At 45.6% G+C, this 13,271-nt stretch overlaps 3 protein-coding genes across 5 annotated transcripts; 1 reads left to right on the forward strand and 2 right to left on the reverse strand.

Moving 5' to 3' along the window:
- Window positions 1–507: 507 nt before the first annotated feature.
- LOC105701389 (carbonic anhydrase 2) lies at window positions 508–3,062 on the forward strand. 3 transcript variants are annotated; one of them, XM_012428105.2, is made up of 8 exons: window positions 508–566; window positions 1,019–1,138; window positions 1,201–1,324; window positions 1,410–1,748; window positions 1,883–2,027; window positions 2,084–2,189; window positions 2,297–2,518; window positions 2,576–3,062. In XM_012428105.2, the coding sequence occupies exons 2-8, from the start codon at window positions 1,100–1,102 to the stop codon at window positions 2,675–2,677; spliced, it is 1,077 nt and encodes a 358-aa protein (XP_012283528.1). In that variant the 5' UTR covers window positions 508–566; window positions 1,019–1,099; the 3' UTR covers window positions 2,678–3,062. The 3 variants fall into 3 exon arrangements, with proteins under 3 accessions (XP_012283528.1, XP_012283531.1, XP_012283529.1); XM_012428108.2 differs by having other exon boundaries at window positions 515–566; window positions 1,040–1,138; XM_012428106.2 differs by having other exon boundaries at window positions 537–1,138.
- Window positions 3,063–3,074: 12 nt separating this feature from the next.
- LOC105701388 (glutamate dehydrogenase, mitochondrial) lies at window positions 3,075–5,126 on the reverse strand. Its single transcript, XM_012428104.2, has 8 exons — window positions 4,828–5,126; window positions 4,466–4,770; window positions 4,200–4,387; window positions 4,017–4,133; window positions 3,764–3,928; window positions 3,504–3,708; window positions 3,277–3,419; window positions 3,075–3,191 (listed from the first exon to the last, which is right to left on the reverse strand). The coding sequence occupies exons 1-8, from the start codon at window positions 5,109–5,111 to the stop codon at window positions 3,075–3,077; spliced, it is 1,524 nt and encodes a 507-aa protein (XP_012283527.1). The 5' UTR covers window positions 5,112–5,126.
- A 307-nt stretch (window positions 5,127–5,433) lies between these two features.
- On the reverse strand, window positions 5,434–13,224 carry LOC105701373 (glutamate dehydrogenase, mitochondrial). The gene is made up of 8 exons (XM_012428072.2): window positions 12,633–13,224; window positions 7,667–7,867; window positions 7,354–7,587; window positions 7,087–7,244; window positions 6,830–6,985; window positions 6,542–6,752; window positions 6,311–6,465; window positions 5,434–6,239 (listed from the first exon to the last, which is right to left on the reverse strand). The coding sequence occupies exons 1-8, from the start codon at window positions 13,063–13,065 to the stop codon at window positions 6,123–6,125; spliced, it is 1,665 nt and encodes a 554-aa protein (XP_012283495.1). The 5' UTR covers window positions 13,066–13,224; the 3' UTR covers window positions 5,434–6,122.
- Window positions 13,225–13,271: the final 47 nt, after the last annotated feature.

Below are 13,271 nucleotides of genomic sequence, written 5' to 3' on the forward strand. Positions count from 1 at the left end.
GCTAATCAGCCGAGAAACATTCTTGCGACTTGCATCACGTGCTTTAGAGAAAAGCAAGAATGTTAACGGTGACATATCAGAATAATAAATTATTCAACATAATTTCCCTTATGCGGGTTCACGTTTTACAAGTTTCCTACTTAGCTTAGGTACGTGCACGGTCATTAGTACCGATATATCAAGCAAAGTGTATTAAAGTCAGTGCATAAAAGTAAGAATTCGTAATAAGTGATAGTATAAACATTTATAAATAATTTATGTGATATTAACTTATAAATAAATATCGATTAATGGAAAGTATTCTGTCCATTTACTTAAGTAAGCTTAAGCAGTACTTGATACCCAAACGATGAATTCTTTGTGTGTTTGCAAAATAATAGAAACGTGCCGACTTGAAATACAGTGGATAAATGTCTTGGCACGGATTTAAAGATAAATCTCTGAATATTATTAGGAAAAAGAAGCCGGTAGCGATTTTTTAATGAATGCCAGTTCTAGGCTGCCACCGCGATTTCGAAGTAGTGCAACGAAATTCCCCAGAGATTCCGCGGAGATTTCCATTAATCGTAAAGCTGCGAATTAATTAACATTGGATCTTGTCGCCTTCGTCTGCCGGCTCGTCTCTTCTCTGTTTGGATTCCTAGACAAAATTTCCGTCACATTATACATGCATTCCCCTGAAGTTCCCTCAGATCACTTTTCGCTATAATTGGTTATAATTTAAAATCAGTTAAAATCCGCTATAATTGGTTATTAAATATAAAGTCTGAAGTAGAAGTCTTTTTCACTTTACCTATATTTCGAATTATTTCAAGGTTACTTATACAAAAGTATAATTTTTCTATCCAATTTATTGGTCGTTGCAATATACGGTGAGAAAATCCGAGACGGCCTGACATCGCGTTTTGCACCCATGGAAAGTGAAATAAAAAAGTTTCGCCAACAAGGGCCGAAATGTACAGGCATCAAATTGGGCCGAAGAAATCGAGCCTATTTAGAGATTCCTTCCTATCCGCAGGTTTAAATTTTCATTCAGCAGATTCCGAGGAAGCTGCCCTACGGGCGTTCGTTTTGCGACTTGGGAAGACGCGACCTGAAAATGATTTATTTAGCAATCCTGACTTATGGATTCCTAATCGTACGTATATTTAAAAACTTCTCAACACCTGCTCTCACTAATGCATCGTAATTCCTCCCCAGGTTCGAGGTCGCATGCACTGTATAAATTCGATTTTTCTCGGATTTAGCGCAATAGCGAGCCTCCATGCATGTCCCGACACAAAATCGGAACTCGCCTCGAAGACATTGAAATTCATCGACCGCAGTAAGGATTTCCTTCGGGAAATTCCTCTTCTATAAGTCCTTTCCAATGCAGAGACATTAAGTAAATATTAAAATTGCGTTTCAAGGCACCGAAGGAAGCACCCTGAGGAATTTCCTGCGTCGGGTGTACAACGTACATCTTAAAGATGAGGAAGGCAAGAAGTCCTCGGAAGAATCAGAACATCCGCCGCTTCCTCGTAGGGCTGAAGAGGAGGACGAAGATTCCCACGATTCGGAACATCACTTCGATTACAAGTCTACAGAAAATTGGGCCGATGATTATCCTGCCTGTGGCGGGGTCAGTCAATCTCCTATTGACTTGAAGCCCAGTGAAATGACACGACTCGAAGTGCCTTCTCTCTTGACCTGGACAGGCTACTCGAAACCACCGAAAGAAATGACCATTACTAATAATGGTCACACGGGTACGGCTTCTATAAAAAAAAGATTATATCAGCGCAGTAATGGTAAAATGTACCGATACCTATTTTTGAATACCTATACCACGAATTTCCATAACGACTATACGGCCTAGAAAATTCATTTTGTAATCCTACAGTCCAGGTATCCGGAAAATGGGAGCAAGGATTGACGCCGATCATCTCGGGCGGTCCGCTTGAGGGAAGTTACACGTTTGCTCAATTTCATTTCCACTGGGGTGATTGCAACGTCATTGGCAGCGAACATTTGGTCAATAATAAAAGGTAAAGCGTAGGAAAACATGCAGTAGTGAGTGAATGATACATTTCTCTTGTTGCAGTTTTCCACTGGAGATTCACATGGTGCATTACAAAACGGAGTATGGAACACCTGAGGATGCGGTTAAGCATGGCGATGGACTGACCGTTGTTGGGTTCTTGTTCGAGGTGGCTTCTATAATTGAACAATTATAATTAATTTAATGGACTATTATTTTTTACAGACGTTTTCTGTAAACCCTGACGTGTACTGAAATATTCTTACGATGTTACAGCTGAGTCTGATACCCAATTACGCACTCAATGCAATGCAGGATGGCATAAAGAAAGTGAAGACAGGAGGAGAAGGGAATTTGAAGCCTTTTCCTTTGGACTTTTTCCATTTATCTTTACAGGCAGATTATGCCGCATATCTAGGCTCCCTCACGACCCCTCCATGCAGCGAAGTCGTCACCTGGATAATTTCCTCGATACCTTTGAGCGTGACGAGGAAACAGGTAAATCGCATAACGCGTCGCTTCCAAGTCAGCGGCTAAAATTCCATTTTCTTCCAGATGGAGATTTTTAGAGAAGTAGAATTGGCCCATAATATCGAGCACAATTATAGACCTACGCAGCCGCTGAATGGTCGAACGGTGTATTATGTCCCCTTTTGAAAGGACTATTAAGCCTCTTCTGGAGAAAGCAAGAGTAGCCGATATGAACGCATGGTGTGATTACAATCGTCGTTTTAGATTGTAAGATGTTAACGCATGACACTTTGGCAAACGCACGTTTTCACTTGAGTTACGTTATAGGAATATTTAGCCTAATTAAGGTATACAGAACGATTTGTTAATATATCACTATGGTGCCTAGTTTCCCCCATGATATTTAACTTGGCGCATTCAACTTCCATGCTCGCAGGGAATTATTTATTTTCCCGAATCACTCCGCTTATATTAAAATTAAATTACATTTAAATCGAAAATTCGGGGTAGACTTGGCGTCGCGCTAACTCTGACCGTTCAGAGGTCGGGCAAAAAATTGTTTATTCAAAAAGAGCAGTCTTTTCTAAAACGCGAGACCAGCTTCCTCGTAAGTTTTAAAAATCTTGTCGATGGCGTAGCAATACGCAGCTCTTCGAATATCCAGACAGAGGTTGTGTTTCTCCGCGGTTTGCATAATGTGCTGCAACGAAGAAACACGATAAATTGTCAATTATCTTGAGACCGTGTGAGGTAACAATTGCAAAATGTAATAAAGTTCTAAATACAAATGCTGCGTTCTCCATCGAAGAATCTAACCCGCTGTTGACGATGTCCCTCTCGCTTGCCCCCGTTAATCTTTTTTCGAAATCCTTCGTCGGCTTTATCCGGACTCCCTTGAGTTTGCTCTGCAAAGAATGTTCCACCGAGTCTAAAAATAAGGTGTCGCTACGATTATTTCCCTGATCGTATTTGAAGAATGTAGAAATGTATCTATGGATCTCCGATTAAGCACCCATCAAGTGGAAAGTTGATTCCCTCTCGTATTTGAAGTGCATTCGACCATACGATACGTGACTTAGATTTTTCAGCCACTCGAAATACGACACGGTGACACCTCCACCACTCATGTACAAATCTGGAATCACTAATATATTCCTTTTGAGAAAGACTTCATCGGCTGCCGGCGTGCACGGTCCATTTGCGCCCTCGGCTATGATCTAATCAAACATTAATCATTTTAATTAATCGCCTCACATAGTCAAGCCTTTTTACCTTCGCCTGTATTTTCTCTGCATCGGTTTTCTTAATCAACTTCTCAGCAGCCGCTGGCACCAATATGTCACAGTTTTCATACATCAATTCCCTGCCACCCTTAAACTCCGCTGCCCCTTCGAAACCCTTGATCGTCAATTTCACATTCATGTGTTTGATAAGAGCCTGAAATACGATGGATCAAAATTCCCCGGTAGAGATGAATTCCTGAATGACTCCACGTCCTCCCAAAAAGTCATTCCAATTAAACAACCTCTGCATCGATGCCTTCTTCACTGTACAAGGAAATGTCTTTTTCGATCACCCCGACGAATTTAGCGCCAGCCTGAGAGAAATACAAAGCAGCGAAACGACCCACGTTACCGAATCCCTAAAAGAACAGAGGAATTATTTACAGACGTTCTTTTCTATCCACATAGCTATCTCGAATTCGCACTTGCACAATGAACGTTTTGTCTTTAAATCCAGTGGTGAGACCAATTTGTGACATCCACTTTTCCTCCGATAAGAAGTTGTCCACCGCGTGATAAATCCCTCTCCCGGTAGCTTCGTTACGACCCTGAACTCCTCCTTGATTAATCGGCTTTCCAGTCACCACGGCATGTGAATTAATGTCGTTCATCCCTGTAAGACGGAGCAGAATTAACTTATTAAAAAATTGATCCAAGATAAGGAGTATCAAACGACATGTTCATAAAATACCCAGGGTCTTGGCATAGGTGTCCGCCATCCACGACATTTCCCGAGGTCCAGTATTAACATCAGGTGCCGGAACATCAATAGCAGGTCCGATCATGTTCTTCTTCGCAAGTTCTAGGGTAAATCGCCTGGTGATTTTCTGCAGCTCGTTTGCCGAATACTTCTTCGGGTCGATCACGACACCAGCTTTGGCTCCGCCAAAAGGGACGTTGCAGCACGCGCATTTAAAAGTCATCAGCGACGCCAAAGCTCGGACTTCATCTCGAGTAACGTCAATGCCGAACCTCATTCCTCCTTTACACGGTAGCCTAAACGATAGAGATTGAAATTAAAATCCGTGGATCCCTTAAAAGCGTGCGAAGTACCTGTGGGTATTATGGTGCGCCCTGTATCCGGTGATCATCTCGTACGCCCCGGCGTCTCTTCGGATGGGAAAGGATATCTCCAAGGTGCTTTGACAAACGGACATGACAGATATGATCCCCTTGACGCGCCTCTTTCTGCCCTCCTCCGACATGTGGTGGTACTTCCGGAGTTCCTCCATGAAGGAGTCCTCCATCACCATGACGGCACGGTGGTAATGGTACTCGACCATCTTGAAGAAATCCGGATCCTCGGCCTCGCCGACATCCTTGAGACGTTCTGGCATCTTATGGCGATCATCCTTCTTCCCATCCGATCCTCCACATTCCTCCTTGGAGAACCCTCGACGGTTTCGCAGGACTCCCGCGATCCTCGGCAGCCTCCGGAACATTTCTCCCGATACGGATGTACCATAAATAACGAGATTCAAAGAATTAGGGCGAACGCAGGACACGCAACACGCGCACTTAAGATTGTAAACGTCCCGCTGTACACCGCTTTGAAATAAGGAGACGGATAAATCTCGAGTCCAGCTCCTCGGCTGTTTCAAGATCCCGTCGTTCCGCTTATTCGCAGAATTCCGAATAAACGCCAATTACCTAGACCGCTCTGGCGAAAGGCGTACTCGATTTACGAGTATATGTTTATTAACATAATTCTCCAGCTGCATAACAACGTTTTTGCTAGTATAATACATGGCATTCCGTCGGTCGGTACAAACGCGCGTGTTTTAAATAACATCTGTGTATAGGATTCACTTTCAATTAGTTACAACGAGGTACAGCGAGAGTGCACGTCACCACAGGGTTACAATTAAAATGTGCAATTACCGATCGTACGTGGTCATACATCGCGTTCCTTAAACGAAGTGATATACCGATAAAAAGTGAAATATAAAAATGCGCTGCATTTGTATAAGACTCTTACGCGTTTAGTCGCGATCGCTGTACGGATATTAAGTTAGAATCCGTTGCTGCTATAACACGCACGGTACGCATACCGTGCGTGTACGCTGTCTTTAAATTAGGCACGTCGTAAGACCATACCGAGACTCTCGCCTAGGAGGAGAAAATAAGTAAGATGAAGAGTGCCTGCATCTACATCGGGAGGTTTGGTCTTCGAACTGATCACCGAACTCTGCACCAGCAGTTATGGAGTGTGGCTTAGTGAGGGCTTCGAAATACTGGCGTACCACACCGTCGAATCGTCGCACATAGTTTCATTCATGATCTTCCTTCGCGAGTGTGTATATATATTTCCCTTTTCCTTTTCCTCGTAACTTGACTATGACTAGCATTTAGAAAGCGAGACCAGCCTCGGAGTACGTAGTGAAGATCTTCTCAATCGAGTTGGCGTAAGCGGCCGTCCTCAGGTCGAGACCGAGGTCGAATTTCATGGCAGTCTTCATGATGGCCTGTAAATTGACGTTTAGAACGATTAGCCCGTGAATAATGCACGCCAACACGGTGTACGCCTATCGATTACCCTTGCAGATCGCTCCATGGTGTAGTCCAGGCCGGAATGAACAATGTCCTTTTCGGAAGCGCCGGCGATACGCTTTTGGAAAGCTTCGGATGGCGTCACTGGAATGCGACCCCCCACGCGGCCAAATCTGCGTTCCAAAGATTCTTGAACCGATTCTGTTGGTCGTAGAAAATAACAGAAATCGTTAAGTGTTTACCAGCCAATAACGGTAACGTGAACCAAGCTCCTTACCCAGCAGGTGAAGGTTGGACTCTCTCTCGTACTTAAACGTGAGACGTCCATAAGACACGTGATTAAGATTCTTGAGCCACTCGAAGAACGACACCGTGACACCACCGGCGTTGATGTAGAGATCAGGGATGACGAGGATGTTCCTCTTAATGAGAATCTCATCAGCGGCAGGGGTTGTAGGTCCGTTGGCAGCCTCGGCGATGATCTTCGCCTGTTGGAATAAAATATCGTTAACCACGAGTCTCGTGAGACGGTATTTAAAAAAAATATATATATAAACTTCTCTACCTTGATGAGTCCAGCGTTTTCCTTAGTGATGACCTTCTCAATAGCGGCGGGAATGAAAATGTCGCACGACTCGTACATAAGGTTCTCGCCTTCGTATGGCTTGGCACCCGGAAAGCCGACGATACTGCCGGTTTCAATGCGGTAATCCTCCAGTTTCTGTTACGCAAGGCAGGAAGACCATGTTTAGGTAAAAAGAGACCTATCATCGGAAGTCAAAGTAACGGAAATGATAACGCCTAGGCAGAGATTGACTTTACCTTGGGGTCAATGCCCTCGGGATTGTAGATAGATCCGTCGTGTTCGATAACCCCGATACAAGTGGCACCGGCGCGATGCAGATAACGCATCGAGTGCAATCCGACATTACCAAAGCCTTGAACGATGAAGGTCTTGCCACCCCAGCCAGGTGTAGTGCCTGCAATAGCGTCACGTGTACATTATCACGTGCAACCAGCCGAATAGATTTTTAAATACGATCGCATGACTTTCGAAGTTCATCCGCTTTATCAATATGGATAGTCTACCGATTATGCTCATGTAATTAGCCTCGTTAATGAAGTTCTCCAGCCCGTGGAAGACACCGCGACCCGTGGCGGAAATTCGCCCGTGGATGCCACCTTGATTGATCGGTTTCCCCGTGACACACGCGTGTGCATTGATGTCCAAGTGGCCTATTGTCTTCGCGTATGTATCCGCGATCCAGGACATCTCCCGTTCCCCGGTTCCCATGTCGGGAGCGGGCACATCGACGCCGGGTCCTGGAAATTCAAATTACGATTAATATGATTAACGATCATGGATCATAAACTGGGTTTCCAAGATAACCAACGACTGTACCGATGAATCCTTTCTTGGCCATTTCCAGAGTGAACCTCCTGGTGATCTTCTCGAGCTCGTGCTCGGAGTACGCTTTGGGGTTGATTTTAATGCCGGCCTTGGCGCCTCCGAAAGGTACGTCCACGCAGGCGCACTTAAAAGTCATCAAAGCGGACAAGGCTTTCACCTCGTCCCGGGACACGTCCATGGAGAAACGAATACCTGAAAAAGAGAAGCGGGGCTAAAATCAATTTCCTTAAGACACAGGACAAGAACCTCGCAAACCATTGTTCCGCCTCTAGGGTCCGCTCGAGAGGAAACAGAGATTAAATTCTCACCCCGGAATGAACGATCAGAAGCCGACGAAAGCAAGACATCCCACCGACAAAGGGAAATAAATTAATTCGTAATATAATTAAAAATATAAGAAATCCAGGACACCACGAAACGGATCTAATTCAGGAATAATTAAACGAGACGACACACGTCGCTATGAATTTGACGCCAAGGTTGATTACGCTCTCAACAATTAGGGAACATAACATCGTTTACGCAAGCAGAAAGATCCTGTTTATCCGCCGATCCACCGCCGGAGGCTCGCTCCGGCTGGAATAAATTAAAGTCCTTCCTCTCATTAGCGGCTTTAACGACGTTGCGAGGTTTTCTCCTTGTACCCTATCCAGGATTGTAAATGTCATCGAAGTCGACCCCGTGACTTCTCCGGTGTAAAATTATCCTTGGTCAACACCCACGACTCGCTCTAGGATCTATTTCGAGGGGAAAGTCTGGCACCGGGCAGCATCCCTAGCCTGCATCTGGCAGGAAACAATATCGGTTAGAAATAATGCAACTATATGTAGAGTGCATAGCGTGACACACGACGTGTGTCATCGACCACCGGTCATTACTCACGCGAAGTGTACCGTAAACGTCACCTGAGAGTCTTTCAAACGAAGACTCGACCTTTTACAAATATATATTTTTAAATCCCCATTTTTCCAGGAATTATTCCTCCCCGCCAAATGACCAAGTCCTCCCGTATAAGATCGCGGGAAAAAAATTAATTCTTCGACATTTACAAGTATATCCGCCAACTTATGAAACGATACGATAAAAAGTTATTATGAAATCAATGTTGATCGGGAATTACGCATCTCGTTAAGTCTTCGACTCTTTGATTACATCCATGAAGGGAATTCTTTCAACTATAACGTCGGTTCTGGTAACAAGTGATCGACAAGAATCATGGGATCGTTCGATCGATCTTCGGTGAGGGTCACGTGACGATGACTAATTCGCACGTCTGTTTACGCTGCAGATAAGGGGCAAGGCTTGCCGAGCGTGCCAGAACGAGCCTCCTCCTCTATTTATAAGGCGAGACCATCGGGCTGTGATTGTTCGCAAAGGCCCGCGAAGAATCAAGACAGGTGGAGACCTTTCCGGGTGGCCCGATAAAAGAGTCACGCGAAAGAACGCGTGATGCGGCCAGGTCATACCACGGAATTCAAGGCCACTGGAGATTAAATTACGGCAAATCGAGGAGACGAGCCGATAAACATGTCCTGGACCAAGGCATAATTTCGTGCAATTCATCTTTATACCCCTTCGCTAAGACATATTTTAATTACTACAACGCCCACGTGGCATAGAAACCGCGACCTACGCCGCAAACGAATTCTTTTCTATCCGTAACTGTGCAATCGTTACATCACCGAGGATACAAATTACCTAACGCATGCAGATATCATCCGTGAAATAAAAAAAAAAAAAATAAAGAAAAAGAAAATAAAATAATAAAAACGTAACGTAAATAAATGAGCGTCTTTTCTTCCACTTCGGGTTCTACTCGGGAGACGAAAGAAGACCTTCTACTTGTTGCTTTAATTTTATCGATTTATCCCTTCGGGTCCTTCGACCTGTAACGGGACTGCCGAGAAAGCGGCAAAAACCTTTGTCGAATCGAACCGTTGGAGAAATCCCTCCCTCTCTCCTTCGACACGCTCGCATTCTCGACCGTCTTTGTGTGTACGTGCTTCGCCGAACCTTTCCAAAGTACTTTCGAGCCTGTTACTTCCCCACGGAGGTACCGATGTCCGAGAACCTTAGAGACCCGCAAACGAGTCTTACTTTCATTTATCAAACGCATTTTCGAGCGGCAATCGTTATCTCGAGCCGAACCCAATTTCCGCGCATCTACCAAACGTTTGCGATAAAGTCCATTTAGCGAGCAATATGTCAAATGTAGGATAAACATACCAACTTTGAAATGCAGTAAACGTCGGCCAATTTTACCGTCAGGGTCTTGCAACTCTCCTAAGGCAGCTTGAATTTAAAATCTAGGAATTTCCGTCGAGGGGAAAAAAAAAAACCATCCACGTAAAAACTTCGCGATGAGAAATTCCTTGGCTTAAAAATATCCCTGAATATTCAAGAAATATATTCCCCGCGAAGAAACAAATTAATTGCTAATTAAACCGTGTACTCTCCGGCACTTTCGATCGCTTCATACCGCCTTATTCTTAATATTCGCTATTATTCCTAAATTAATGACATTCTCAAAATTCACTGCCAGGAGAATTTGAGAGTTAAAAAGAAAAATTTAAGTAAATAGAAATGGACTCCAGTGAGACTCGTTTAACACGTCAGCGGCATTATTCACGACCCTCGTGACGGTATGATTTAATTAACGACACGAGATACGCGTGAGAGGCTACAATAAACGGGTCGCTCGATGTACAGTCTCGAAGAAGTGAAGTTATCCTCTCAACTTCCTCATTTCAATGCGTCGTTTCGCCTCGCCTTGGCACCGGGGGGGAATAAATATTTAATTTCGCAGACCGGTAAACCGACCGCAACGAGATGACGTCGATCGACCCAGACCTCCTCTCAATGTACGACAAATTCCTGCGAGATTACCTCGTCATGTACACGCACACAAGACTGGACGGTACATTGATCCCACTAGATCCACGTGTCTACGCCAACGTATGTACAATGACCTCGCATAATGCTCTTTAACGTAATCCTCGCAAAGAGGTTTTCACGCAGCTTGTGTGGATGAAGGAGAAAAAGAAAAAAAATAAGAAAAGTACACATACGACGCGAAGACGCGCCTCCGATTCGTCACTAAGGTCACTCTCTGACGTAACGGGATGCGCTCGATTTACAGGACTAATAAATAAGTTAACAGCTGAGAGATAATCTTATGAGACCCGACGATGACTATATACGGATTCGCTGCGAGGTTATAACAAATTGACGTCGGTACCACGCTATAAACTAATTGTTTTGCCACTCCGCTGTAGATGGGCGTGCAGGGGCGGCCTTCAAACTTTTCGGGCCATGGACGAGACTCGAGGCTTCTCGAGACCGCGGAATCGGTCCGACCTAATTCCCGGTGCAGATTTTAGAAAGCCATTCCCGACACTTTTCCATCTGCCCAACGCTTGCGGATTTCTCCACGGAGCTCCGGGAACCTGGCTTACGGCATCATTTCAGAGCTCCGATATTTATGGTCTGACAAACAGCATGGAGAGAGACAGAGAGAGAGAGAGAGAGGGAGATCCTCTGTAAAAATAGATAAATCTCGGAAAGCTACAGGAACCCGGCGAGAGCCTCGAAGAGGCCAAACACGTGACGGCTCTTATATAATTCCAAATGTTGATAAGACCCTCGCCGCCCAATTGCCTGCTGAATTGTGATAATGATGATACACCTCGAATATTTTTAAAAAGAATAGGGACGAAGTATATTCTAAGCGAAAAAGAAAAATTCGCTAGAGAGAATAACTTGGAGTAATCATGATTAATGGATACGGAATGGAGATATTTTTAACGGTGAAGAATTTTTAATGGTTAACCGGTCATCGTATTCTCTCCTTTTTAGACGGGCCATTTTGGAGCCAACAATAAGGCGAGCCAAAAGTTCCCGCCCACTTTGTTACAGAGTCGTGCAAAGTATGCCTTCGTGTTCAGTGTCAACAATGAAACCGTTCCTGAATATTGAGGCAATCGGCGCTCGATTGAATTAATCGAGTCGTTCGGTTCACAAGACGAAGGCGTCATTTTTCTAGCAACGTTTCCCTCGACGATTTGGCACGAATTAGGTTAGAGTCTCTGGGTAAAATATTGGAAGATATATGACTGGTACGAGGGCTCCGGTGTCACGTGCCACCGAGCTATAACACGTACAATGGCTTTCATTGCTCGCATTACACCTCTCGGAAAGAATGCCCGGCATGGACAGAGCACGCGACAAAGATGGCGAACATTTTCGAGGAACATCCATGCCGCGCAAAACTTCCTCGTTCCGGCATCGTTCCACCGGGCCACCACAAATTTCCCCGTCTCGAATCACGACTCTATATAAAAATTCAAAATTTCGGGCTCTGGATATTCGCTCACTCTCCACGGTAGAAATCGCCATTCATAATGCCTGCACGTCCCTCAAGCACATGTAGACACGAGAACGTTCTCGACATTTTCATTCAGAAGCGACGTATTCTGCAAGACCCGTGCTACTCCTACAGACTATCTCCTCGGGGATACTTTCCTACCCGGGACCTAAAACCAACACAACTAATAAGTATCATCACCACCGCGCAATATCCTTCAACAGCAGATTACTCCGAAATCGACTTTTTCTTCCAGACAAACGGTCGCCATTAATAAAACATAAAAATCCATTCTCAAGCCTCACCGTCAGTATTTAAATATAAATCCCTTCCCCGCCGGCTTTAAACGTCAAAAAGACGTGATTTAACTCCAAAATTGAGGAATTGAGTATGAAGTACCAAATCGTTACAGCTTACACGCGTATAACGTACGTTTCGCACACGTGCCATGCTCCACCTCTCTCCCTCTCTCTCTTCCGCTTATCTCGCCTCGATATTAGAATTCCCTGAAAAGCATATTTTTCCCAGGAAGCAGGGTGGCCTTTTCCATGGGGAGAGGGTACAGGGACGAAGGAAGAAAGCGACGTTACCAACCTCCCTTGCAGGGTGTCCGATGCGTGGAGTGCTGAGCACGGTACCCAGTGATCATCTCGTAGTCCCCGGAGTCGCGTCTCAGAGGGAAGGTGGTCTCCAGGATGTGGTCGCAGGGTTGCATAAGCATGAGGATGCCTTTGACCTTCTTCTTGCGGTCCTCGATGCTCGTCTTGGAGCCCTTGCCAATGTCCTCGACGAGCTTGTCCTCGACGATCTGGCACGCCCGGTGGAAGAAGTACTCGACCATGTCGAAGAACCTGGGGTTCCCGGAGGTGCGGACGTCGACGAGTCGATCGGGGATCTGGTGGTCGGCGTAGCCGCGCGTCTGCAGGGTCGCGGGGACGACGCAGCGCGCCAGGGCAATCTGAGCCTCGGCACCCTGCAGGGCCTGCTTCAGGGCCGCGGATCGTGCCGCGCGCTTCAGGTGGAACATCTCGGGACCTGCCTCGAGACTCTCCGGTCCAGTCGACCTGGGCTACCGCGAACACGCTCTCCACTTACCGAACCACAGCGCCGACCAACCACGACCGACGACCAGCGACTGACCGATCTCCGTGTCTCCCTCCGATCAGCTCTGGCCCGTCCGCGCGCCCCGCCCGATTAAATATGACCTCCTCGGCGCTACCAACCCAACGGGGC

This window comes from Orussus abietinus, unplaced genomic scaffold (assembly GCF_000612105.2).
Source record: "Orussus abietinus isolate OABI.00-Male unplaced genomic scaffold, Oabi_2.0 scaffold28, whole genome shotgun sequence".
Taxonomy (NCBI): Eukaryota; Metazoa; Arthropoda; class Insecta; order Hymenoptera; family Orussidae; genus Orussus; species Orussus abietinus.

Bases quoted from the DNA above. Each gene is read 5' to 3' on its own strand.
- LOC105701389 (XM_012428105.2), top strand. From the start codon at position 1,100: ATGATTTATTTAGCAATCCTGACTTATGGATTCCTAATC. The intron at 1,325-1,409 runs GTAAGGATTTCC...TTGCGTTTCAAG, and splicing joins ATTGAAATTCATCGACCGCA to GCACCGAAGGAAGCACCCTG. The intron at 2,190-2,296 runs GTGGCTTCTATA...ACGATGTTACAG, and splicing joins TTGTTGGGTTCTTGTTCGAG to CTGAGTCTGATACCCAATTA.
- LOC105701388 (XM_012428104.2), bottom strand. From the start codon at position 5,111: ATGCCAGAACGTCTCAAGGATGTCGGCGAGGCCGAGGATCCGGATTTC. The intron at 4,388-4,465 runs GTATTTTATGAA...TCCGTCTTACAG, and splicing joins CACCTATGCCAAGACCCTGG to GGATGAACGACATTAATTCA. The intron at 4,134-4,199 runs GTGCGAATTCGA...CTGTTCTTTTAG, and splicing joins ACAAAACGTTCATTGTGCAA to GGATTCGGTAACGTGGGTCG.
- LOC105701373 (XM_012428072.2), bottom strand. From the start codon at position 13,065: ATGTTCCACCTGAAGCGCGCGGCACGATCCGCGGCCCTGAAGCAGGCC. The intron at 7,588-7,666 runs GTACAGTCGTTG...TTGAATTTCCAG, and splicing joins GGCCAAGAAAGGATTCATCG to GACCCGGCGTCGATGTGCCC. The intron at 6,240-6,310 runs GTAATCGATAGG...GTCAATTTACAG, and splicing joins CCATGGAGCGATCTGCAAGG to GCCATCATGAAGACTGCCAT.